Below are 26767 nucleotides of genomic sequence, written 5' to 3'. Positions count from 1 at the left end.
CTTATCGATACACCTGTCACCCTTTATTGTAATTACTTGTGTAACTGGTTGTCTTTGCCATTAGACTATGAGCTCTTATGCTTACTCATGCAGGACTGTGAAATCAAAACAGATTATGGCCCTCTGCTGCACACTCTGGCTGAGTTCGGATGGCTTCTCACAAGTGTGTTGCCTACACCTGTATTGAGACATGACAGGTAATGGGAAAGTATCTTTTACATTAAAAAAAAAAAAAAAAAACTCAAACCTGATGCCATCAAGCCAATTCCAACTCATAGTGACCCTATAGGACAGAGTAGAGCTTCCCCATAGGGTTCCCAAGGCTTTAATCTTTATGGAAGCAGACTGCCACATCTTTCTCACGAGGAATGGCTGGTGGGTTTGAACCACAGACTTTTTGGTTAGCAGCCTAGTGCTTAACCACTGTGCCACCGGGGATCCCTAACTCTCATTTAATTCTAAACCACAAGTTCGTTAGGTAATTCAATTTAACAAATGCTCATCTAATGTCTGCAAAAAGTATTTCACTGCACTTCTAATCTGATTCCATGGACCTTGGAGATTAGCAAATCCAATCCCCTGACATTAGAGATGTTCAAGCTGTCAAGTCACGTTCCCAAGGGTGTAAGAGTTCATGGTGGCAGAGCCAGAGGGAGAGCAAAGAAGACAGCTTCCAGTGCAGCACTGTCTGCAGCACTCTGAATGCTGCTTCTCCAACCACATATTGCATTATTGCACCTTCTTGCTTCCCACTCAAGATACTGGTTCTACCCTGGAGTGAAGATTGAGTCCATTTAAATCTGCAAATGTAAGATGCGACCCTCCGTAGGGCTCTTATCCAGCTCTACTGCACTGCGTGTGCCAAACTGCCCTCCCCCAGCACATAGCAGGCTTAGGACTGAAGCAGGGACCTAAAGAGGCCAGGATGGGGAAGCACCAGCATTTCTGCCTCCATTCCTCTTCTCCGGTGTGCTGGGTTAGTTTTCCCCTGGCGCACGGACTTATTGTTTCCATTAAAATAAATACCTACAGTAGAAACAAAATGCCAACATTATACAAGTACTAAGTTTTCCTGTTCTTTTTCTTCTTTTACTAATTTTCTTCTTCTCCTGGAAAGGAAAAATTGAGTGGTACTTTTTTTTTCGAGAGGCCAATTAAGTGTTTCATGTAAAATGCTTTGCTCTCCCTTGAACCCAGAGACGTTCCTTCTGCCCTCTTTGGCATCCAGAAAATGATTGTCCTGCCTGGGCCGGTGACTACCTGCAGAGGACAGGACAGTACCACCTGGCCCTTCCCTTTGAGCACAGTCAACCACAGTTGAGCATTCTGAGTGATTGTCAGTTTTAGCTAAGGGGAGGCAACTCCCCCTTCCTCAGCCTCACCCACCCTCTTTGCCTTCTCTGGTCTTCCCAGTTCAGCAACTCAGCCCCATCCAGAATTCCTGACATCCCCACAAACTTTAAAAACATTTGATTGATATGGCTTTACAATAAAGCCACACCTTCTTCAGAAGGAGTGAGGGATAAGGGTGAATACAGAGTAAAGATACAGAAGATTGAAAACAAAAAAGGAAGGGTTAGAAGTTAAAAAAAGCTATTAATCTGCTTTTCTTCTCAGAAGTCTATTGTAACTGTTCTCAAAACGTGAGCGGCAATACCCTGAAGCATTATTTCTCAGCTTTTTCTAATCTGGAAACCCTGGTGACGTAGTGGTTAAGTGCTACGGCTGCTAACCAAAGGGTCGGCAGTTCAAATCCTCCAGGCGCTGCTTGGAAACTCCATGGGGCAGTTCTACTCTGTCCTATAGGGTCACTATGAGTCAGAATTGACTCGACGGCACTGGGTTTGGTTTGTTTTTTGGTTTTTCTAATCTGTAAAACACCTGTCAGGTCACGGTACAGCAGCATTTCACAAGATTTGGTCTTCAAACCAGGCAATATGAATCATCTGGGGAGCTGATGAGAATACAAATGTGGGGTCACACCTCCATCAGACAGAGTAAGAAGCTTTGAGAGTAGAACCCATGAATGGACATTTTCACAAGTTCCTGAAGCACACTGAAGTTTGAGGAACTTTGCAGGAAGTCATAAAACAGAAGGGAATTCCTCTTCCTTGTCTTCCTACCCCTCTCCATCGATGCACCGAGCGATTGGTCTATCCCTATCGCACTCTCCCCTCACTCTTAGAACAACTGGTGTATTTGGCCCCCTCATCCCTTTTTGGTGGCTCTTCCAGGTGCCTGTTTTGCTTGTCCTGTTACAGTTAGCCCTTTCCAAAAGTACTCTTGAGTTCTGAACCTTTCATGTTCCTTTTCCTAATGAAAAAACGTATTTAACATTCCTTCCTTTTATTTTCTCAGGGCTTCTGCTTTCATGAGTCTGAATATTTTCTAAAGTGATATGAATGACTGGGCACTGAATTAGAGACTGAGCCATGGGCTTGATGCTGAGCCTTTGCTGAACACAGGGCTGGAGCTCCTTTAACATTTCCTGCTTCTAGCTGGGACTAGTTCGGGAATGAGGACAGGGCTAAGCCAAAGGTGAAAACAAAGGTCCGTCCCAAGTTTATGTGAACGAGGAGGGTGGTGGAGCCTGGCGCCATGCTTGACTTGATCACCTTGCCCTGTGTACAGACTTGCATGTCACTGGCTCTACCCAGAGGTTAGAAGACCTGCTGGCATGAGAATTGGCTGTATATTGGTTTTGGGAGAAGAGCTAGTTAGGGAGGCACCAATACCTCCTGCATCCTTCGTATCTGCCAAGGCATACTAGTCACAGAAGCAGACCTTTCATGTCTTCCTGTGGAGGTTTATCTTTATGTGTAACTAAAATAGCAAAGGGGCTAGTTGCTTGGTTGCGCATTGAACTATTGCCTGTAAGAGTGAAAATCTAGACACAACATAAATGTCTATCAATAGGAGACTAGTTAAATAAATTATGGGCTATCCATACAATAAAATAGTGTGAAGCTGATTTAAAACAAAATGAGATCTATGTATGTACTATGATAGAATTCTTTCTACGATAATTGTTGAGTTTTAAAAGAAAAGCAAGTTTGGGGACAGTATTATAGTACAATCCCTATTTTTTTAAGTTTATACATTTTGAATGTATCTATCCAAATTCTGAAAGACTACATAGAAAATTTTAATAAGTGAATAGCTCTTGGGATTGTGAGTAGGGGAGGGGGAAAGTGAGGACTTCCACTTTTTTTTTTTTTAATAATATTTTATTGTGTTTTCAGTGAAAGTTTACACAGCAAATCAGGTTCCCATTTAACAATTTCTACACAGTTTGTTCAGTGACATTGGTTACCTTTTATACAATGTGTCAACTTTCTCATTACTTCTATTCTGGTTGTTCCGTTTCCAGTAGTCTAGTTTTCCTGGCTTTTTGCTTCTCATCTTTGCTTTAAAATGAGTGTTGACTGTCTGGTCTCATATAGATGATTTTTAAAGGAGCAGAGTATTCATGGGTCTAGTTCTTCTGGTCTCAGGGTAGATGAGGTCATGATTTGTGTAGGCTATTATTCCTGTGAATTAGTTTCTTCTCTGTGTCTTTCATTTCCTTCATTCTGTTTTACTCCAGAAGCGTAGAGACCAATGGTTGTATCTTAAATGGCTGCTCACAAGCTTTTAAGACCCCAGGCACTGTTCACCAAACTAGGATGTAGAACATAAACTTAACTTACTATGTTATGCCCACTGACTGAGCTGTCCCACAGAACTACGGTCCTAGGCTCTCAGACCCCATATATTAATCTTGCAAGGTGTTTAATAAATGTTTGTATTTGTGTCACCTATGTGCTTTATTGTATATATGAATATACATGGATGCAGACACTTAACATATATATACCTGTGTATAGATACATCTATATACGCCCACACATATACATACCTATATACTTGCATACATATATACACATGTGTCCACATTCCTGTTTTTAATTTGTTGCACAGTTGTATATGTCCTAGCATTTATCAAAAATGTCCTTTTTTTCTTGCATCATTCTTAGTGACATCATTTACCTTGGTCAAGTTGTGCATACTTCTCCCACATTTTGTTGCTATATTTCCCATCCTCAAAAATAACAAGTGTCTACTATCTAGAAAGTGATCTCCCCATTCCCCTAACATATCCAGTGAATGTTGGTTTTAGTATGTATACCTATTTGTGTATTTTTGTAACAGTGAGATCGTACAGTATTTGTCCTTTTGTGATTGACTTATTTCACTCAGCATAATGTCCTCCAGTTTCATCCACATTATATTTTGAGGATTCATCATTATTCTTTATGGCTGCATAGTATTCCATTGTATGCATGTACCACATATTACTTTTCCGTTCATCTGTTGATGGGCACTTAGGTTGTTTCCATCTTTTTGCTGTTGTGAATAGTGCTGCAATGAACATAGGTGTGCATATGTCTGATTATATCTTTAGTATTAGATCTCTACGGTATATACCTAACACTTGGATTTCTGGATTATATGGTAGTTCTATTTCTAGTTTTTTGAGAAAGCACCATACTGTTTTCCATAGCGGTTATACCATTTTACAACCCCACCAGCAGTGGATAAGGGTTCCAATCTCTCCAAGGCCTTGCCAACATTTGTTGTTTTCTTCTTTTTTAATCAATGCCATTTTTGCAGAGGTGAGATGCTATCTCATTGTAGCTTTGATTTGCATCTCTCTAATGGCTAATGGTAGGAGCCCTGATGGTACAGTGGTTAAACCTCTCAGCTGCAAATCAAAAGGTCAGCAGTTTGAACCCCCAGCCACTCTGCAAGAGAAAGATATGGCAATCTGCTTCCGTAAAGATTTACAGCCATGGAAACCCTATGGGGCAATTCTAACGTTGCCCTGTAGGGTTGCCTTGAGTTGGAATCAACTCGACAGTAGTCGGTTTGCGTTTTTTTTTTTTTTCTTTTTTTTTAGGTTAATGGCTAATCAAAGGGGCTTTGGTGGGGCAGTAGTTAAGTGTTTGGCTGCTAAACAAAAGGTAGTCAGTTCGAACTCACCAGCGGCTCTGCAGGAGAAAGATGTGGCAATCTGTTTTCATTAAAACAAAAAAAACCCTGTGGGGCAGTTCTTCTCTGTCCTGTAGTGTTGCTATGAGTCAGAATCGACTCAAAGGCACACAACAACAGTGGCTAATGATCACGAGCATTTCTTCATAGCCTGTTGGCCACTTGAATGTCCTCTTTGGTGAAGTGTCTGTTCATATCCTTTGCCCATTTTTTAATTAGATTCTTTGTCTTTTTGTTATTGAGTTGTTGAAGTTTTCCATATATTTTAGAGATTAAACCCTTATCAGCTATGTCATTCTCAATAATTTTTTCCCAGTCTGTAGGTTTTTGGTTTTGTTTTTTTTTTTACTCTTATGATGAGCATAAGTATTTAATTTTTAGGAGGTCCCTGTTATCTAATTTGACTTCTGCTATTCATGCATTAATAGTGTATTTGACATATATGTATTTTTTAAATAGATTCTATAGTTCTTTCCCTGTGTTTTCTTCTAAGAAGTTTATAGCTTCAGCTTTAATATTTAGGTCTTTGATCCATTTTGAGTTAGGTTTTGTGTATGCTGTGAAGTATGGGCCACTTTGTCTTTATATGTGTTTTTATTATTTGGCTTTTTTACAAGGAATATGCGTTTCCTTGTAAGCATGTTACCCAGTGCCATCAAGTCGATTCCGACTCATAGTGACCCTATAGGACAGAGTAGATTATGTCTGCTTTTTTTAAAAAAATCAGTTTTGAAAAGGAAAAAATCAATTAATAAAAAGATGTGTAAGCTATGATGGTGTCAGCCCTAAAGGAGCTTAACTTACATGTGTACTGTATAATTTAGTAAAATAAAATAACCAGGGGCTTGCGTTCTGGTTGGAGTAGGTCAAACTTGTACACTGCGTAATATAGTACACTAACTAATCAAGGGCTAAATAAAGTGCTTTAGTCCCTAGGTTTTGTGTGAGTATTAAAAAGAAGAGAGATTATAGACTGTCAAATTTAGACGGTATCTCCAAATAGTAATGAGACCAACAAGCAGTATCACCATTTAGCAGATCCCCATTTAGGAATCTGCTATTGACTTTAAATGAAGTAGATAGGAGAAAAATGTACTTGGCAGTAATTGCCCTTATACAACAAGCACACTAAAATGCACAGAGCCTACTGTACTTTTTATGCAAGGGGATATTGTACAATATTGATGTTTATTTTGTTTCTTTATATTTTATAAGTTTGGTCCTTCCAAGTACCTGCAATGTAGCCAAAATAGAATGAAAGGTAAAAAGTTCATTTTGTTATCTGGTAACAAGAATTGTTGGTAAAAGTGTTTATCTTCTGCCTTTTTATTCTTGTCCAAATATACTGTCCCCATAACAGTCACATGCAGGTCTTAGCTGCTTCAGTACACACGAAGATAGTAATCACTGTGAGCCATGTCATCATTAAATATAAAGCAAAATATTATATACAGTTCATCTTGGTCAGGGTGTATGAAAAAGCCTGAAAATGTGTAGTCTCCGGTACTAGAAGAACGGTTAAGAGCTCAGGCTTTGGAACTAAACATAGCTCATTTTGATTACAGCTTCACCATTTACTAGCTGTGCAAATCACCTAACCTCTTTAAGTCTCAGTTTCCTTATCTGGAAAATGGGATAACGATATCAACTTCACTGGGTTGCCATGAAGATTAAGATGGTACATGTAAAGTATCATTGCAGAGCTGGTACATACTGAGCTAATACATTTGTTATTGTTGTTAGGTGCTATCATGGATTGAACTGTGTTCCCCAAAAATATCTGACAACTTTTGGCTAGGTCATGATTCCCAGTATTGTATGGTTGTCTACCATTTTATCATCTGATGTAATTTCCCTATGTGTTGTAAATCCTATCACTATAATATAATTAGTTGGATTAGTGGCAGTTATATTGATGAGATATACTAGATTAAATAGTGTCTTAAGCCAATCTCTTTCGAGACATAAAAGAGAGAAGCAAGCAGAGAGACATGGGGATCTCATACCGCCAAGAAAGCAGTACCAGGAGCAGAGTGTGTCCTTTGGACCTGAGGTTCCTGCACTGAGATGCTCCCAGACCAAGGGAAGATTGAGGACAAGGACCTTCCTCCAGAGCCGACAGAGACAGAAAGCCTTCCCCGGAGCTGGCACCCTGAATTTGGGCTTGTAGCCTACTAAAAACTGTGAATAAATTTCTTTTTGTTAAAGCCATCCACTTGTGGTATTTCTGTTATAGCAGCACTAGATGACTAAGATAGAATTTGGTGCCAAGAGTGGGGTGCTGCTCTAACAGATACCTAAAATGTGGAAATGGTTTTGAAACTGTGAATGGATAGAAGACTTGGAAGGGAGAATTGTTGACACCAGAGAAGGTGCAGATGGTGAGAAACAGCAGCAGAGGACTGGCAGTAGCAGCAAACCTGTAGCACCCAAACCAGGAGACCAGCACCACACAGTGCTAGAGCTGACCCCCGGAGTGAGAGAGCTGAGTGCCTGTGCACAGGAGGCTCCCTGGCAGAGTGGGGTGCCTCCAGACACTTATCAATGGAGCTACAGAGCTTTGGAACACTTGCCCCAGCAGAGCAGATGCGGGTGTGAAGCCTGAAGAGCCAAGAGGCCAAGAAACCATGAAACAGAAGCTGAAGAGACAAGGAACACTAGAAGCTGAGCTGCCTCAGTCTCAAAAGGTATGGCCATGACCTCTGGGATTTCAAAGGGTGGAGCCATGGTATTTCTAAGGGTGGAGTTGCCACTCAGATGGACTAGGAGAACGGTGCACCTAAAGCTCAGGGAGCAGAGCTGCTGTCTCAGTGCACCTGGAAGGCGGAGCTGAAGCCCAGGACCGAGGGGCCTCCGCTCAGAATCTGGAGAGTGTGGCCAATACTTAGAATCTGGGAGGGCAAGGCCATTGTGTAAATTGTCTCAGAGAACAGAGGATTATTTTCAAAGCCTTGAGGGCTAATGTAGTGTTCTGCTGACCTTGTTTGGTGCCTGTTATCCCTTCTTTTCCTCCAGTTTCTCCTATTTATAATGGAAATGTCTAACTTGTGCCTGTTCTGCCAATGTACCTTTGGAAGCAGATAAGTTGTATTCTAGATTTCACAAATGAAGAGGAATTTTTGGATTTTGGACTTGAAGTTAAGACTTTTGCTATGATATTATGGGACGAATATACGTTACATGTGGCAAGGACATGAATTTGGGGGGGGCCGAAGGGTGAAATGCCATGGATTGAATTGTATCCCCAAAAAATATCTGTCAACAAAAAACCAAAAGAGATCTACATAAATGGAAAAACATACCATGCTCATGGATAGGTAGACTCAACATTGTGAAAATGACAATTCTGCCCAAAGAGATTTACAAATATAATGCAATTCTGATCCAAATACCAACAACGTTCTTTAAAGAGATGGAAAACTTATTATTAACTTTATATGGAAAGGGAAGAGGCCCCGGATAAGGAAAGCACTACTGAAGAAGAATAAAGTAGGAAGACTCGAACTACCTGACTTCAGAACCTACTATACAGCTACAGTAGTCAAAACAGCCTGGTGCTGATACAACAGATACATTGACCAATGGAAGAGAATTGAGAACCCAGATGTAAATCCATCCGCCTATGGCCACCTAATCTTCAACAGGTGCCCAAAGTCCATCAAATGGGAAAAAGACAGTCCTTTTTATTTTTTTTAATTTTTATTGTGCTTTAAGTGAAAGTTTACAAATCAAGTCAGTCTCTCACACAAAAACTTACATAACACCTTGCTACATACTCCCAATTATTCTCCCTCTAATGAGACAACTCGCTCCCTCCCTCCACTCCCTCTTTTCATGTCCAGTTCACCAGCTTCTAACCCCCTCTACCCTCTCATCTCCCCTCCAGGGAGGAGTTGCCAACATAGTCTCAATTGTCCACCTGATCGAAGAAGTTCACTCCTCACCAGCATCCCTCTCCAACCCATTGTCCAGTCCAATCCCTGTCTGAAGAGTTGGCTTTGGGAATGGTTCCTGTTCTGGGCCAACAGAAGGCCTGGGGCCCGTGACCGCCAGGGTCCTTCTAGTCTCAGTCAGACCATTAAGTCTGGTCTTTTTACGAGAATTTTGGGTCTGCACCCCACTGCTCTTCTGCTCCCTCAGGGGTTCTCTGTTGTGTTCCCTGTCGGGGCAGTCATTGGTTGTAGCCAGGCACCATGTAGTTCTTCTGGTCTCAGGCTGATGTAATCTCTGGTTTACGTGGTCTTTTCTGTCTCTTGGGCTCGTAATTACCTTGTGTCCTTGGTATTCTTCATTCTCCTTTGATCCAGGTGGGTTGAGACCAATCGATGCATCTTAGATTGCTGCTTGCGAGCGTTTAAGACCCCAGATGCCTCTCTCCAAGGTGGGATGAAGAAAGTTTTCTTGATAGATTTTATTATGCCAATTGACTTAGATGTCCCCTGAAACCATGGTCCCCAAACCCCCACCCCTGCTACGCTGGCCTTCGAAGCATTCAGTTTATTCTGGAAACTTCTTTGCTTTTCGTTTAGTCCAGCTGTGCTGACCTCCCTGTATTGCGTGTTGTCTTTCTCGTCATCTAAAGTAGTTTTTATCTACTATCTAATTAGTGAACACCTGTCTCCCACCCTCCCTCCCTCCCCACTCTCGTAACTATCAAAGAATATTTTCTACTCTGTTTAAACTATTTCTTGAGTTCTTATAATAGCGGTCTTATACAATATTTGTCCTTTTGCAACTGACTAATTTCACTCAGCATAATGCCTTCCAGGTTCCTCCATGTTATGAAATGTTTCCCAGATTCATCACTGTTCTTTATCGATGTGTAATATTCCATTGTGTGAAGATACCATCATTTATTTATCCATTGATGGGCACCTTGGTTGCTTCCATGTTTTTGCTATTGTAAACAGTGCTGCAATGAACATGGGTGTGCATGTATCTGTTCGTGTAAAGGCTCTTATTTCTCTAGGATATATTCCAAGGAGTGGGATTGCTGGATCATATGGTAGTTCTATTTCTAGCTGTTTAAGGAAGCGCCAAATGGATTTCCAAAGTCGTTGTACCATTTGACATTCCCACCAGCAGTGTAGAAGTGTTCCAGTCTCTCTACAGCCTCTCCAACATTTATTCTTTTGTGTTTTTTGGCTTAATGCCAGGCTCATGTATCTGTTAACTACCTGAATGTCTTCTTCAATGAAGTGTCTATTCATATCTTTTGCCCATTTTTTAATTGGGTTATTTGTCTTTTTGTAGTTGAGTTTTTGCAGTATCATGTAGATTTTAGAGATGAGGCACTGATCAGAAATGTCACAGCTAAAAACTTTTTCCCAGACTGTAGGTAATCTTTTTACTCTTCTGGTGAAGTCTTTGGATGAGCATAGGTGTTTGATTTTTAGGAGCTCCCACTCATCTAGTTTTTCTTCTGCATTGTTAGTAATGTTCTCTATACTGTTTATGCCATGTATTAGGGCTCCTAACGTTGTCCCTGTTTTTTCTTCCATGATCTTTATCATTTTAGATTTTATATTTAGGTCTTTGATCCATTTTGAGTTAGTTTTTGTGCATGGAGTGAGGTATGGGTCTTCTTTCATTTTTTTGCAGATGGCTATCCAGTTATGCCGGCGCCATTTGTTAAACAGACTGTCTTTTCCCCATTTAACTGTTTTGGGGCCTTTGTCAAATATCAACTGCTTATATGTGGATGGATTTATGTCTGGATTCTCAATTCTGTTCCATTGGTCCATGTATCTGTTGTACCAGTACCAGGCTGTTTTGACTACTGTGGCAGTACAATAGGTTCTAAAATTAGGTAGAGTAAGGCCTCCCACTTTGTTCTTCTTTTTCAATAATGCTTTACTTACCCGGGGCCTCTTTCCCTTCCATGTGAAGTAGGTGATTTGTTTCTCCATCTCATTAAAAAATGTCGTTGGGATTTGGATCGGAATTGCATTAAATGTATAGACTGCTTTTGGTAGAATAGACATTTTTTATAATGTTAAGTCTTCCTATCCACGAGCAAGGTATGTTTTTCCACTTATGTAGGTCTCTTTTGGTTTCTTGCAGAAGTGTACTGTAGTTTTCTTTGTGTAAGTCTTTTACATCTCTGGTAAGATTTATTCTTAAGTACTTTATCTTCTTGGGGGCTACTGTAAACGGTATTGATTTGGTGATTTCCTCTTCAATGTCCTTTTTGTTGGTGTAGAGGAATCCAACTGATTTTTGTGTGTTTACCTTGTATCTCGATACTCTGCTGAACTGTTAGTTTCAGTAGTTTTCTTGAGGATTCTTTAGGGTTTTCTGTGTATAAGATCATGTCATCTGCAAATAGAGATACTTTTATTTCTTCCATGCCAATCTTAAAAAAAAAAAATTTTTTTTTTTTTTTTTAAAAAATCTAGATCCTCTTTATTTCTTTGTCTAGCCTAATGGCTCTGGCTAGGACCTCCAGCACAATGGTGAATAAGAGTGTTGATAAAGGGCATCCTTGTCTGGTTTCCGTTATCAAGGGAAACGCTTTCGGTGTCTCTCCATTTAGGATGATGTTGGCTGTTGGCTTTGTTTAAATGCCCTTTATTATGTTCAGAAATTTTCTTTCTATTCCTATTTTACTCAGAGTTTTTATCATGAATGGATGTCGAACTTTGTCAAATGCCTTTTCTGCATCAGTTGATAAAATCATGTGATTCTTGCTTTTGTTTCATTTATATTATGGATTACATTAATTGTTTTTCTAATGTGGAACCACCTCTACATACCTGGTCTGAATCCCACTTGGTCATGGTGAATTATTTTTTTGATATATTGTTGAATTCTATTGGCTAGAATTTTGTTGAGGATTTTTGCATCTAAGTTCATGACAGATATAGGCCTGTAATTTTCTTCTCTTGTGATGTCTTTACCTGGTTTTGGTATCAGGGATATGCTGGCTTCATGGAATGAGTTTGGGAGTATTCCATCCTTTTCTATGCTCTGAAATACCTTTAGTAGTAGTAGTGTTAACTCTTTTCTGAAAGTTTGGTAGAACTCTGCAGTGAAGCCATCCGGGCCACGGCTTTCTTTTGTTGGAAGTTTTTTGATTACCTTTTCAATCTCTTTTGTTATGGGTCTATTTAGTTGTTCTACCTCTGTTTGTGTTAGTTTAGGTAGGTAGTGTGTTTCTAGGAAATCATCCATTTCTTCTAGGTTTTCAAATTTGTTAGAGTACAATTTTTCATAGTAATCTGATATGATTCTTTTAATTTCAGTCGGGCTTGTTGTAATATTGTCCATCTCATTTCTTATTCAGGTTATTTGCTTCCTCTCCTGTTTTTCTTTTGTCAGTTTGGCCAATGGTTTATCAATTTTGCTGATTTTTTCAAAGAACCAGCTTTTGGTCTTGTTAATTCTTTCAGTTGTTTTTCTGTTTCCTATTTCATTTAGCGCTGCTCTAATTTTTATTATTTGCTTTCTTCTGGTGCCTGAGGGTTTCTTTTGTTGCTCTCTTTCTATTTGTTCAAGTTGTAGGGATAATTCTTTGAAAAAAGACAGTCTTTTTAACAAATGGTACTGGCAAGCAAAGCTGGATGTCCATCTGCAAAAAAATGATCTTCTAAAAACTAAACACTTATGGTCATCAAAAGACTTAACCAAAAGAATCAAAAGAGAACCTACAGACTGGGAAATAATTTTTGGCTATTACAAATCAAAGGTCTAATCTCTAAAATCTAAAGAAAATCCAACACTTCTACAACAAAAAGACAAATAATCCAGTTTAAAAATGGGCAAAGGATATGAGTAGAATTGTGCCATAGAGTTTCCAAGGTGTGCCTGGTAGATTTGAACTGCCAGCCTTTTGGTTAGCAGACGTAGCACTTAACCACTACATCACCAGGGTAAAGGCTACAAGAAGCTGGACTATATGAAGAACAGGGCATCAGGATTGGAGGAAGTCTCATTAATAACCTGCGTTATGCAGATGACACAACCTTGCTTGCTGAAAGTGAAGAGGACTTGAAGCACTTACTAATGAAGATCAAAGACCACAGCCTTCAGTATGGATTGCACCTCAACATAAAGAAAACAGAAATCCTCACAACTGGACCAATGAGCAACATCATTTATAAATGGAGAAAAGATTGAAGTTGTCAAGGATTTCATTTTACTTGGATCCACAATCAACAGCCATGGAAGCAGCAGTCAAGAAATCAAAAGATGCATTGCATTGGGCAAATCTGCTGCAAAGGACCTCTTTAAGTGTTGAAGAGCAAAGATGTCACCTTGAAGACTAAGGTGCACCTGACCCAAGCCATGGTATTTTTGATTGCATCATATGCATGTGAAAGCTGGACAATAAATAAAGAAGACCGAAGAATTGATGCCTTTGAATTGTGGTGTTGGTGAAGAATGTTAAATATACAATTGACTGCCAAAAAGAACGAACAAATCCGTCTTAGAAGAAGTACAACCAGAACGCTCCTTAGAGGCAAGGATGGCAAGACTGCGTCTTACATACTTTGGACACGTTGTCAGGAGGGATCAGTCCCTGGAGAAGGACATCATGCTTCACAGAGTACAGGCTCAGCAGAAAAGAGGAAGACCGTCAACGAGGTGGATTGACGCAGTGGCTGCAACAATGAGCTCAAGCATAACAATGATTGTAAGGATGGCTCAGTACCTGGCAGTGTTTCGTTCTGTTGTGCATAGGGTCGCTATGAGTCGGAACTGACTTGATGGCACCTAACAACAACAACAACAAAGGATATGAACAGACACCTCACCGAAGAAGACATTCAAGTGGCCAACAGACACATGAGGAAATGCTCACAATCTCTAGCCATCAGAGAAATGCAAATCAAAACCACAGTGAGATACCGTCTCACCCCAGCGTTACTGGAAAGAATCAATAAAACAGAAAATAACAAATGTTGGAGAGGCTGCGGGGAGAACTCTTAAACACTGCTGGTGGGAATGCAAAATGATACAACCATTTTGGAAAATGTATGGCACTTCCTTAGAAAGCTAGAAATAGAAATACCATATGATCCAGCAATCCCACTCCCAGGAATATATCTTAAAGAAATAAGAGTCATCAATTGAATAGATATATGTATACACATGTTTGTTACAGCATTGTTCACAATAGCAAAAACATGGAAACAACCTAGATGCCCGTTATCAGATGAATGGTTAAAAAAACTGTGGTACATACATGCAATGGAGTATTATGCAATGCTAAAGAACAATGATGAATCTGTGAAGCATCATGTAACATGGATGCATCTGCAGGACATTATGCTGAGTGAAATAAGTCAATCACAAAAGGACAAATATGTATGAGACCACTACTGTAAAAACTCAAGAAAAGGTTTACATACAAAAAGAAACAATCTTTGATGGTTATGAGGGTGGGGAGGGGTAGGGATGGAAAAACACAATAGATAAGTGGTAACTTTGGTGAAGGGTAAGACAGTACACAATACAGGAAAGCCCGCACAGCCTGAAAAATGCAGGGCCATGGTAGCTCCATGGACACACCCAAACTCCCTAAGGGACCAAATTGCTGGGCTGAGGGTTCTGGGGACCATGGTCTCAGGGAACATCTAGTTCAATTGGCATAGCAGAGTTTATAAAGAAAATGTTCTACATTCTACTTGGTGAGTAGCGCCTGGGTTCTTAAAACCTGTGAGCAGCCATCTAGGACACTGCACTGGTCTCACCCCTTCAGGAGCAAGGAATAATGATGAAACCTAAAGACACAACGGAAAGATTAGTCTGAAGGACTAATGAACCACATCTACCACAGCCTCTACCAGACTGAGTCCAGTACAACGAGATGGTGCCCGGCTACCACCACTGACTGCTCTGGCAGGGATCACAACAGACAGTCCTGGACAGAGCTGGAGAAAAATGTAAAACAAAATTCTAACTCAAAAAGAAAGACCAGACTTCCTGGCGTCACGGAGACTGGAGAAACCCTAAGAGTATGGACTCCAGACACCGTTTCAGCTTAGTAATGAGGCCACTCCTGAGGCTCACCCTTCAGCCAAAGATTGAACAGGTCCATGGAACAAAACAAGACTAAAGGGGCATACCAGCACTGGGGCGGGGACTGGGAAGTAGAAGGGGACAGGAAAGCTGGTAATAGGGAAGCCAGGGTTGAGAAGGGAAGTGTTGACATGTCATGGGGATGTTAACCAATGTCACACAACAATGTGTGTACTAACTGTTTGATGAGAAACTAGTTTGTTCTGTAAACCTTCATCTAAAGGTCAATTAAAAAAAAAATCTGTGAACTGGGCTAGGTCGTGATTCCCAGTATTATATGATTGTCTATCATTTTATCATCTGATGTGATCTTCCTATGTGCTGTAAATCCTATCATTATGATGTAATAAGATGGATTAACCAAACCAAACCAAACCTGCTGCTGTCGAGTTGATTCCAACTCATAATGACCCTATAGGACAGAGTGGAACTGCTCCATAGGGTTTCCAAGGAGTGCCTGGTGGATTCGAACTGCCAGCCCTTTGGTTAGCAGCTGTAGCTCTATAACCACTACACCATCAGTATTTCCAAGATGGATTATTGTCCATTATACTGATGAGGTCTACAAGATTAGATAGTGTCTTAAACCAAACCCTTTTGGAATATAAAAGAAAGAAGCTAGCAGAAAGACAGGGAAACCTAATACTACCAAGAAAGCAGCACCAGGAACAGAGAGGCCCTTTGGACCTGAGGTTCCTGTGCTGAGATGCTCCCAGACCAAGGGAAGACTGATGACAAGGACCTTCCTCCAGAGCCAACAGAGAGAGAAAGCCTTCCCCTGGAGCTGATGCCCTGAATTTGGACTTGTAGCCTACTGGTTGTGAAACAATAAACTTCTCTTTGTTAGAGCCATCCACTTGTGGTATTTCTGTTATAGCAGCACTAGATAATGAAGACAGGTGCCACCGAGTTGGTTCTGACTCATAACGACCCTATCTATGTACAACAGAACGAAACACTGCCCAGTCCTGTGCCATCCTCACAATCGTTATGCTTGAGCCCATTGTTGCAGCCATTGTGACAATCCATCTCATTGAGGGTCTTCCTCTTTTTCACTGATATTCTACCAAGCATGATGTCCTTTAAGGACTGATCCTTCCTGATAATATGTTCAAAGTATGTGAGATGAAGTCTTGCCATTCTTGCTTCTAAGGAGCATTCTGGCTGTACTTCTTCCAAGACATTATACGTTAGACCGATTAATATGAGACCTGATACTTCAGTAGAACCAAAATCCATAATATGTTGAACCCAATTGTCAAATATGATAATGTGGCTTGTCCTACATCAGGATGTTTAGGAAAATGTAAATAGTGTAGTTCACGTACTTCGTATTAGCTCTAAGCCCTATAAGCCAGTAACAGCAATAGAAACAAATGACAACACTGTAAGCATGTATACATAAATGTGTGCTCACACCCAGAAAAACAAAAGTATTTCATATTTCTTCTGGGGCCCACATGTTTGAAAATACAACTTAGACCCATGCCAGCAAAACTTCATTCCTTAAATATTTTTGTGTTATCTATAATAGTGTATTAAGCAATGTAAACTTTTTTCAAACTCTTCTATCACCTAAGCCATACTTGAATGGTCTGTATATAAGGTGCGTGTTCCTCCCTCATTTCTTTTATTACTCAAATATATCCTGTTATCAGATTGCATAAACATTTTTTTTTCATACTGTGTCCCTAGCTTAAGGTCGTTGCTTCATTATCTTAGGCGATATCATACCACCAAGGTTTAAAGCTATGTTACCATGGAAACATCATGATGTTGTTATATAATATCACTATATTGTTCCAGGGTTATTGCTGTCAGCCTTGAAAACTTGTCAGAATCTCTTCTTAAACATTACCACTATATAATTCTATCAATGGACTCAATCCTTTTGTCTTCAAGAAATCAAGGTAAAAATTGACATTAAACTCTTAAGGGCAAATTTGGTAGAGAATCAAGTTAGGCAAGCTAGCAGCTAATATTTCTGACCTTAAGAAAAATCACTAGAATAAAATGGAAGGGTTTTGAGCTCTGATTCAGTAATAATCTGGGGTGAGGACAAGGAATCTGCATTTTAGCAAATCCCAAAATGATTCTGATGGACTTTCAGAAATGCTGAATAACAGCCTTCCATTATGAGAGACAGAGAAAACACACACACATTTTTAGAACATAGAATAGAAGTACTAGGAATGCAAAAAAGTTTGTTCCCTAAGAACAAGATAAAAAAATTTTTTTTTCTTCTCACTGTGGTGTCAGGAGCCCTACTCTCCTCTTCATTTTCTACAGCCCTTAGAAAGGGCTCAGCAGCCTTGTGGGCAACCCAGCTTGAAGCATTAGAACTCTATTCAGTTATTTAAGACACTTAAGTGTCCCAATAATTTCCTGCAAATCCTCACGTGTCAGCCAAAGCAGAAGTTGCACATTTTTATGTAAGTAGAGGAAGAAACTAGTATCTCATGTTTGGTTCATTTTAATGCAGGTCTCTTTCCTCTCTAATTTCAATTATGTGGAAACAGTATTGTGTAATTCCATTGTGAATTAAACTCATAGCAATCTTGCCGTGAGCAGCATTTTGATAAGAACAGGTTTTTAAAATAGTCAGTGTGTCTATTACAAATACTTGCAGTTATCACCATTCTTCCTCATCTGAAATTAATTTTTTACGTTTGTAGGCAGAATGTTGGGAGGAGCTAAATTGCGGTAGTGCTCTTTTTTGTTTTTAAGATGCACACACTAATATCTTAGAAACAAATGAGGGACATAAGGCAAAGGAACTTTGTGACTCAGCACACAGTTAAAAGTTGTATGCTAAAATTTAATTTTGTAATTTTGCTTTTAAAAAGCAAATTTTCATTTTGTTTTTTTTTTAAGCAAAAATCCACTCATTTACCTCTGAGTTGCAAACTAAAAAAAAAGGCAATGAACTAATAATGTATAAGATGATACAAAAGTAATCAAAAATGCAAATTAACTTAACAATTCTATTTCCTGAATGGATTTTGGTACCATAAATGAAAATTTTTGTAAGAGTATTTTTATTTCACAAGTGACTGATAAGCTCAATCATTTAAAACCAGTTCAACTGTACCCAAACTGGTTTAAATTCTTGCATCTCACTTTAACTAAAATGTTCTTTCAGTTCAACTCAGCAATATTTATCGAGTGTCTACCATGTGCAAGGCAACATAGATAAAAAAAAAGGGGGGGGGACTGGGCCACATATTCTGGCTTCCAGGAACTCGTAATCTACTTGGAGACACACAGTCAAAAATAATTGATGCAGAACAGATCATGGTGAGTCCTGCAATGGAGGGTTAAACATGCATTCTGAGCAGGGTGATATTGTCCCCAAGAGCAAAACTTGGTTATTGGGGGGTGAAAAAATTTTACCCATTGGTTTGTGTCCCTCCAAAAGACCACTGTACATAAACAGATCTACAGTTTTTCTTTGGTATTAAAATGTCATGGAGTATAGAGCAATTCAAAAAAGAAATGCCTACAAAGGCTCCTTAAGGGAGCAGTAATGAAAAAAACTGAGTATAAGGCATGCAAATATGGTGGAGGGCATCAGTGAGGAGGAGATCAGGTCTGTGAAGGCAGTTTTAACGGGGAGAAGTATTCCCAGTGCCAGTGAGGCTAACTAGGGAGAGCAAATGGGTTCCACCTCATAATACCATCACTGGACTGTTGGTAGGGGCTGCCTGGAACACTGTGATAAGGATTCTGAGACTACAGCCAGGCTCAGCTAGATACGATACGGCAATCAATTTGTGATGTCTGCTCTAAGTGTGGAAGGTGGAGGGTCAAAGCATGAATACGACAAGTAATTTGCTCTCTCTGGCGACTTTAAGCAATAGCACAGTTAGGAAAATAAAAGGAATATTCAGGGAAAATTGAGTACAGGAGAATGAATTCCTTGACTTCTAATTTAAAACCCATGGAATTCAAGACTGATTTTCCCAAAGGTATATGTAAAAAGAGAGGAAGCATTTTTATTATATATAAATCTACAACTATTATCCCCCATAACACTATGAAATATACTCTTTTAAACCAATTTTCATAAAATAAAACGTATATATAGAAAAGTACGTGAAACATAAATGTGCATAATCATAAAACAAAAGTCTGTGAAATCACCACTTAACAAGAAATGAGCGTTGCTGGCACCCCAGAAGTACCACATGTGTTTCCCCATCTGACACTCACCCTTTGTCCAGAGGCAAACGTTATTACACTCTTAGAATGAGCAATTCCTTGCTTTCATTTGTAGTTTTACCACTCATGTAGGCATTCCTGAACAGTAAGTGTTTTGCTTGTTTTTTGTTGTTATTGTGGTTTAGGTGAAACTTTACAGCCCAAGTTATTTTCTCATACAAAAATTTACACATTGTTATGTGACCCTAGTTGCTGTCCCTACAATGTGACAGCACATTCCCAACTTCCACCCCAGATTCCCCATGTCCATTCAACCAGCTCCTGTCCCTTTCTACCTTCTCATCTAGCCTCCAGACAGGATCTTCCCATTTAGTCTCATATATCTACTTGAACTTGAACTAAGAAGCACACTCTTCCCTTGTATCCTTTTATGTCTTATATTCAGTCTAACCTTTGTCTGAAGAGTTGGCTTCGGTAATGGTCTTAGTTCTGGGTTAACAGTCTGTGGGGACATGTCTTCTGGGGTTCCTCTAGTCTCAATCAGATCATTAAGTCTGATCTTTTTACATGAATTTGAGTTCTACACCCTATTTTTCTCCTGCTCCATCAGGGACTCTGTTGTGTTCCCTCTTAGGGTGGTCTGTTGGTGCTAGCCAGGCAACATCTAGTTCTTCTGGTCTCAGACTGATGAGGTCTCTGGTTTATGTGGCCCTTTTCACCCCTTGGGCTAATATTTTTCTTGTGTCTTTGGTGTTCTTCATTCTCCTTTGCTCCAGGTGGGTTGGGACCAACTGATGCATCTTAGATGGCTGCTCAGAAGCTTTTAAGACCCCTGATGCCACTCACCAAAATGGGACCCAGAACATTTTCTTAATAAACTTTGTTATGCCAATGGACCTAAATGTCCCCAGAAACCATGGTTTGCAAACACCCCGCACCCCCCCCAACTCTGTCCCTCGAAGTGTTTGGTTGTGTTCAGAAAACTTCTTAGCTTTTGGTTTAGTCCAGTTGTACTGACTTCCCCTGTACTGTGTGTTGTCCTTCTCTTCACCTAAGATAATTCTTGTCTACTATCTAGTTTTTTGGGTTTTTTTAATCTAGTTAGTGAATCCCCCTTTCCCTTCCTCCCCATCATTGTCACCATCAAAGAATGTTTTCTTCTGTGTTTAAACCATTTCTTGAGTTCTTATAATAGTGGTTTCATACAATGTTTGTCCTTTTGCACCTAATTTCATTCACCATAATGCCTTCCAGCTTCCTCCATATTGTGAGATGTTTCACAGATTCATCCTTGTTCTTTATCTTTGTGTGGTATTCCATTGTGTGAATATACCATAATTTATTTATCCATTTGTCTGTTGATGGGCACCTGGGTTGTTTCCATCTTTTTGCTATTGTAAACAGTGCTACAATGAACATGGGTGTGCATGTATCTATTCTCTAGAATATATTCCAAGGAGTGGGATTGCTGGATCTATATGGTACTTCTATTTCTAGCTTTTTAAGGAAGCACCAAATTGATTTCCAAAGTGGTTGTACCATTTTACATCCCCACCATCAGTGTATAAGTGTTCTAGTCTCTCCACAACCCCTCAATATTAATTAGTGCTTTTTGGATTAATGCTAACCTTGATGGGGTGAGATCGTATCTCACTGTAGTATTGCTTTGCATTTCTCTAATGGCTAATGATTGTGAGTATTTCCTCATGTATCTGTTAGCTGCTGAATGTCTTCTTTGGTGAAGCCAATTCATATCCTTTGCCCATTTTTTAATTGGGTTATTTGTCTTTTTGTTGTTGAAGTTTTGCAGAATCTTGTAGATTTTAGAGATTAGACCCTGATTGGATGTGTAGTAGCCAAAATTTTTTTTTCTCAGTCTGTAGGTTGCCTTTTTACTCTTTTGGTGAAGTCTTTGGATGAGCATAAGTGTTTGATTTTTAGGAGCTCCCAGTTCTCTAGTTTCTCTTCTGGTGTTTGTGCATTGTTAGTTATGTTCTGTATTCTGTTTATACCATGTATTAGGTTTCCTAGCATTGTCCCTATTTTTTCTTCCATGATCTTTATCATTTTAGATTTTATATTTAGGTCTTTGATCCATTTTGACTTAGTTTTTGTGCGTGGTGTGAAGTATGGGTCTTGTTTCATTTTTTTGCAAATGGACATCAAGTTATACCTGCACCATTTGTTGAAGAGACTGTCTTTTTCCCATTCAATGGACTTTGGGCTTTTGTCAAATATTGACTGCTCATAGGTGGATGAATTTATGTCTGGATTCTCAATTCTGCTCCACTGGTCTATGTATCTGTTGTTGTACCAGTACCAAGCTGTTTTGACTACTGTGGCGGTATAATATGTTCTAAAATCAGGTAGTGGGAGGTCTCCCACTTTGTTCTTCTCCTTCAGTAAGGCTTTACTTATCTGGGGCCTCTTCTCTTTCCATATGAAGTTAGTGATTTATTTCTCCATCTCATTAAAAAAATGTTGTAGGGATTTAATCAGGATTGCATTGTATCTATAGATCACTTTGGGTAGAATAGACATTTTCACAATGTTGAGTCTTCCCATCCATGAGCAAGGTATGCTTTTCTACTTATGTAGGTTTCTTTTGGTTTCTTGCAGTAGCGTCTTGTAGTTTTCTTTGTATAGGTCTTTTACATTTCTGGTTAGACTTATTTCTAAGTATTTTTTCTTCCTGGGAGCTATTGAAAATGGTATTGATTTGGTGATTTCCTCTTCGAAGTTCTCTTTGTTGGTGTAGATGAATCCAACTGATTTTTGTATGTTTATCTTGTATCCTGATACTCTGCTGAAATCTTCTATTAGTTCCAGTAGATTTCTTGTGGATTCTTTGAGGTTTTCTGTGTATAAGATCATATCATCTGCAAATAGGGGTACTATTACTTCTTCCTTACCAATTTGGATGCCCTTTATTTCTTTTGCCTTATTTTTCTGGCTAGAACCTCCAGCACAATGTTGAATAAGAGTGGTAGTAAAAGGCATCCATTTTTTTTGCCTGGTTCTCATTCTCAAGGGCAATGCTTTCAGACTCTGTCCACTTAGGATGATGTTGGCTGTTGGCTTTGTATACATGCCCTTTATTATGCTGAGGAATTTCCCTTCTATTCCTATTTTGCTGAGAGTTTTAATCATGAATGGGTGTTGGACTTTGTCAAATACCTTTTCTGCATCAATTGATAAGATCATGTGGTTCTTGTCTTTTGTTTTATTTATGTGATGGATTACACTGATTGTTTTTTCTAATGTTGAACCATCCCTGCATACCTGGTATGAATCCCACTTGGTCATGGTGAATTATTTTTTTGATATGTTGTTGAATTCTATTGGCTAGAATTTTGTTCAGGATTTTTGTGTCTATGTTCATGAAGGATATTGGTCTATAATTTTCTTTTTTTGAGGTGTTTTTACCTGGTTTTGGTATCAGGGTTATGCTGGCTTCATAGAATGAGTTTGGGAATATTCCATCCTTTTCTATGCTCTGAAATACTTTTAATAGTAGTGGTGTTAACTCTTCTCTGAAATTTTGGGAGAATTCTCCAGTGAAGCCATCAGGGCCAGGGTTTTTTTTTGTTGTTGTTGTTGGGAGTTTTTTAATTACCTCTTCAATATCTTCTTTTGTTGTAGGTTTATTTAGTTGTTCTACCTCTGTTTGTGTTAATTTAGGTAGGTAGTGTGTTTCTAGAAATTTGTCTGTTTCCTCCAGGTTTTCAAATTTGTTGGAGTATAATTTTTCATAGTATTCTGTTATGATTCTTTTAATTTCAGTTGGGTTTTATTGTCTTAGTCACAAAGTACTGCTATAACAGAAATACCACAAGTGGATGGTTTTAACAAAGACAAACTTATTCTCTCACAGTCTAGTAGGTTACAAGTCTAAATTCAGGTTGTCAGCTCCAGGGGAAGGCTTTCTCTGTTTGTCAGCTCTCAAGGAAGGTCCTCATCCTCAAAATTCCCCTGGTTGAGGAGCCTCTCAGGCACAGGGATCCTGGGCCCAAAGGACATGCTCTATTCCTGGTACTGCTTTCTTGGTGGTATGAGGTCCTCAACTCTCTGCTTGCTTCCCTTTCCTTTTATCTCTTGAGAGATAAAAGTGGTGCAGGCCACACCCCAGGGAAACTCCCTTTACCTGGGATCAGGGAGGTGACCTGAGTGAGGGTGGTGTTACAACCCCACCCTAATCCTCTCAACATAAAATTACAATCACAAAATGGAGGACAACCATACAATACTGGGAGTCATGGCCTAACCACGTTTTTGGGGGGACATAACTCAATCTATGACAGGTCTGTTGAGATATCGACTATCTCATTTCTTATTCAGGTTATTTGCTTCCCTCTTGTGTTTTTCTTTTGTCAGTTTGGCCAAAGGTTTATCAATTTTGTTGATCTTTTCAAAGAACCAGCTTTTGGTCTTGTTAACTCTTTCAGTTGTTTTTCTATTCTCTATTTCATTTGATTCTGCTCTAATTTTTATTATTTCCTTTCTCCTGGTGCCCAAGGGCTTCTTTTGCTGCTGTCTTTCTATTTGTTCGAGTTGTAGGGTTAATGTTTTGATTTTGGCCCTTTCATCTTTTTGGATATGTATATCTATTGATATAAATTGACCTCTGAGCACTGCTTTTCCTGTGTCCCAAAGGTTTGGTAGAATGTGTTTTCATTCTCATTGGATTCTGTAAATTTGTTTATTCTATCCTTAACTTCTTCTATAACCCAGTAGTTTTTGAGCAACGTGTTGCTTAGTTTGCATGTATTTGATTTTTTTTTTTTCTTGCTTTTTCTCTTATTGATTTCTACTTTTATGGCTTTATGGTCAGAAAAGATGCTTTGTAATATTTCAATGTTTTGGATTCAGTGAAGCCTTGCTTTGTGGCCTAATGTGTAGTCTATTCTGAAGAATATTCCATTTGCATTGGAAAAGAAAGTATACTTGGCTGCTGTTTGGGGGGGAGTGTTGTGTATATGTCCATGAGATCAAGTTTTTTGATTGTGGCATTTAGATCTCTCATGTCTTTGTTGAGCTGTTTTCTGGATATTCTGTCCTTCACCAAAAGTGGTGTGTTGAAGTCTCTTACTATTATTGTGGAACTGTCTATTTCTCTTTTCAATGCTGTTAGAGTTTGTTTTATGTATTTTGGAGTCTGGTCATCGGGTACGTAAATATTTCTTAAGGTTGTGTCCTCCTAGTGTATTGACCCTTTAATCATTATATAGTGTCCTTCCTTATCCTTTGTGGTGGATTTTGCTTTAAAGTCTATTTTGTCAGAGACTAATATTGCCACTCCTGCTCATTTCTGATTGTTGTTTGCTTGACATAGTTTTTACCATACTTTGAGTTTTAGTTTGTTTGTGTCTTTGAGTCTAAGATGTGTCTCTTGTAGGCAGCATATAGATGGATTGTGTTTTTTAATCCATTCTGCCACTCTCTGTCTCTTTATTGGGGCATTTAGTCCATTTACATTCAGTGTAACTATTGATAGGTATGAGTTTAGTGCTGTCATTTTGATGTCTTTTTGTGCATGCTGTTGAAGGTTTCTTTGTTCCACTTAATTTTCTGTGCTGAATTGTTTTTCTTTATGTATTTTCTTTTCATCTGTTTCATTGTTGTTGATTTTGTATTTGCTGAGTCTTTATGTTTTTCTTCTTTTTTATTTTGGTTTGTAGGATTGTTAGTTTCCTTTGTGGTTACCTTACTATTTACTTCTGTTTTTCTTAGGTTTAAACAAATCTTTTATTTCTTTATATCACCTTGACTTTCTCACCATATGAAAGTTCTATGACTGCATTATTTAGTCTCTCCTTTTTGTTTTAATGTCGTCTTTTTCATATGAATATATCTGTTTCCCCATTTTCAGTATTTTAGCTTTGATTTATTTTTGTGACTTCCCTATCTGGGTTGATATCTGGTTGCTCTGTCCTGTGTTCTAGTCTTGGGTTGTTATCTGATGTTATTCATTTTCTAACCAGAGGACTCTCTTTAGTATTTCTTGTAATTTTAGTTTGGTTTTTACAAATTCTGTTTATCTGGAAATGCCCTAATTTCACCATGCATAAAAAACAATATAAACTTTGGGACAATATCAACTTGGGAATATCTCAGTCCTGGACATATTTGAGAGACAGTTTTTCTAGATATATAATTCTTGGCTGGCAGTTTTTTTCCTTCAAGGCTTTATATATGTCATCCCATTGCCTTCTTGCCTGCATGGTTTCTGCTGAGTAGTCAGAGCTTAGTCTTATTCACTCTCGTTTGCAGATGAGTTTTCATTTATCTAGCTGCTCTTAAAATTCTCTATCAGTGCTTTTGGTAAGTTTGATTATATGACTCGGTGACTTTCTTTTGGGATCTACCTTGTGTGGGGTTTGATGAGCTTCTTGGATAGATATCTTCTCATCTTTCATGATATCAGGGAAGTTTTCTGCTGACATATCTTCAAAAATCCTCTCTGTATTTTTTGTTATGCCCCTGCCTCCCCACCCCCCCCCCCCCGCCCCGTTCTGGTACTCCAGTCACTTGTAGGTTATTCCTTTTGATAGAATCCTACATAATTCTTAGGATTTCTTCATTTTTTTTTTAATTCTTTTATCTGATTTTTCCTCAAATAAGTTGGCATCAAGTTTTTATCTTCAATCTCACTAATTCTGGCTTCCATTGCCTCAGTTCAACTCCTATGACTTTCTATTGAGTTGTCTAATTCTGGAGTTTTATTGTTAATCTTTTGGATTTCTGTTTGCTGTCTCTCCATAGATTCTTGCAGCATGTTAAATTTGTCATTATGCTCTTGTATAACCTTCTTAAGTTCCTCTGCTGTTTTGTCTGTGTGTTCTTTAGCTTGGTCTGCATTTTGCCTGATCTGCTTCCTGATCTCTTGAGGAGTCTGCATATTAATCTTTTGAATTCTACATTTGGTAATTCCAAGAATTTCCCTTCCTCCAGGAGGTTTCTTTGTTCTTTATTTTGGTTGCTTTCTGAAGACATCATGGTCTGCCTCTTTCTGTGATTTGATGTTGACTGCTGTGTCAATAAGTTATATTTGTTTATGTTTGCCTACTGTGTCCTAGCTTCTTGATTTGTTTTGTTTTGATATGCCCAAATAGGCTGGTCATGTGAGCTAGTTTGATTATTGACATCTTTGAAGCTCTCACATCCTGTCACCAGGTGGTTAGAGCTCTTGCTAGGTATGTGAGCCTAGGAGTCCATTTACTTTTCTTGTGTGGATGCAGCTCAGGTATCCAGGTCATCAGCCACTGAGTGTGTGGTGCAGGCTCTCACGTATAGCCCTAAATGGGCAGTGGTGATTGGAGTAGGCACAGGTATCTGGCTGCAGTATGGGGTCATGTACTAAGCAAGGCAGAGGGCTGATGGCAGCCCCTGAATGTCTGGGTGGAAGGCATGTCCCTGTTCCCTAGAGCGTGTAGACAGGTGGTTTTGCAGCCAGACATTGGGCATCCAATGCTGTTGGCTGTAAGGACTGGGAGGCACCACTTTTTCTTGGACCCCTGTCACAGGTGGCTAGGTGACGGGGATGGAGCCAACA

General features: G+C 39.2%; 1 protein-coding gene across 1 annotated transcript in view; it reads left to right on the top strand.

Annotated features, from left to right (window-relative positions):
• RFTN2 (raftlin family member 2) overlaps positions 1-26767 on the top strand; it is a 96664-nt gene that overhangs the window by 44134 nt on the left and 25763 nt on the right. Inside the window, exon 7 of the mRNA XM_049888904.1 lies at positions 94-197. Within this exon, the coding sequence (XP_049744861.1) occupies positions 94-197 (104 nt within the window). The remainder of the gene's footprint in view (positions 1-93; positions 198-26767) is intronic.

The sequence above is a fragment of the Elephas maximus genome, chromosome 6, assembly GCF_024166365.1.
Source record: "Elephas maximus indicus isolate mEleMax1 chromosome 6, mEleMax1 primary haplotype, whole genome shotgun sequence".
NCBI lineage: Eukaryota > Metazoa > Chordata > Mammalia > Proboscidea > Elephantidae > Elephas > Elephas maximus.
The sequence above is the reverse complement of the archived record's forward strand: the minus strand, read 5'-3'. Positions and strand labels throughout refer to the sequence as shown.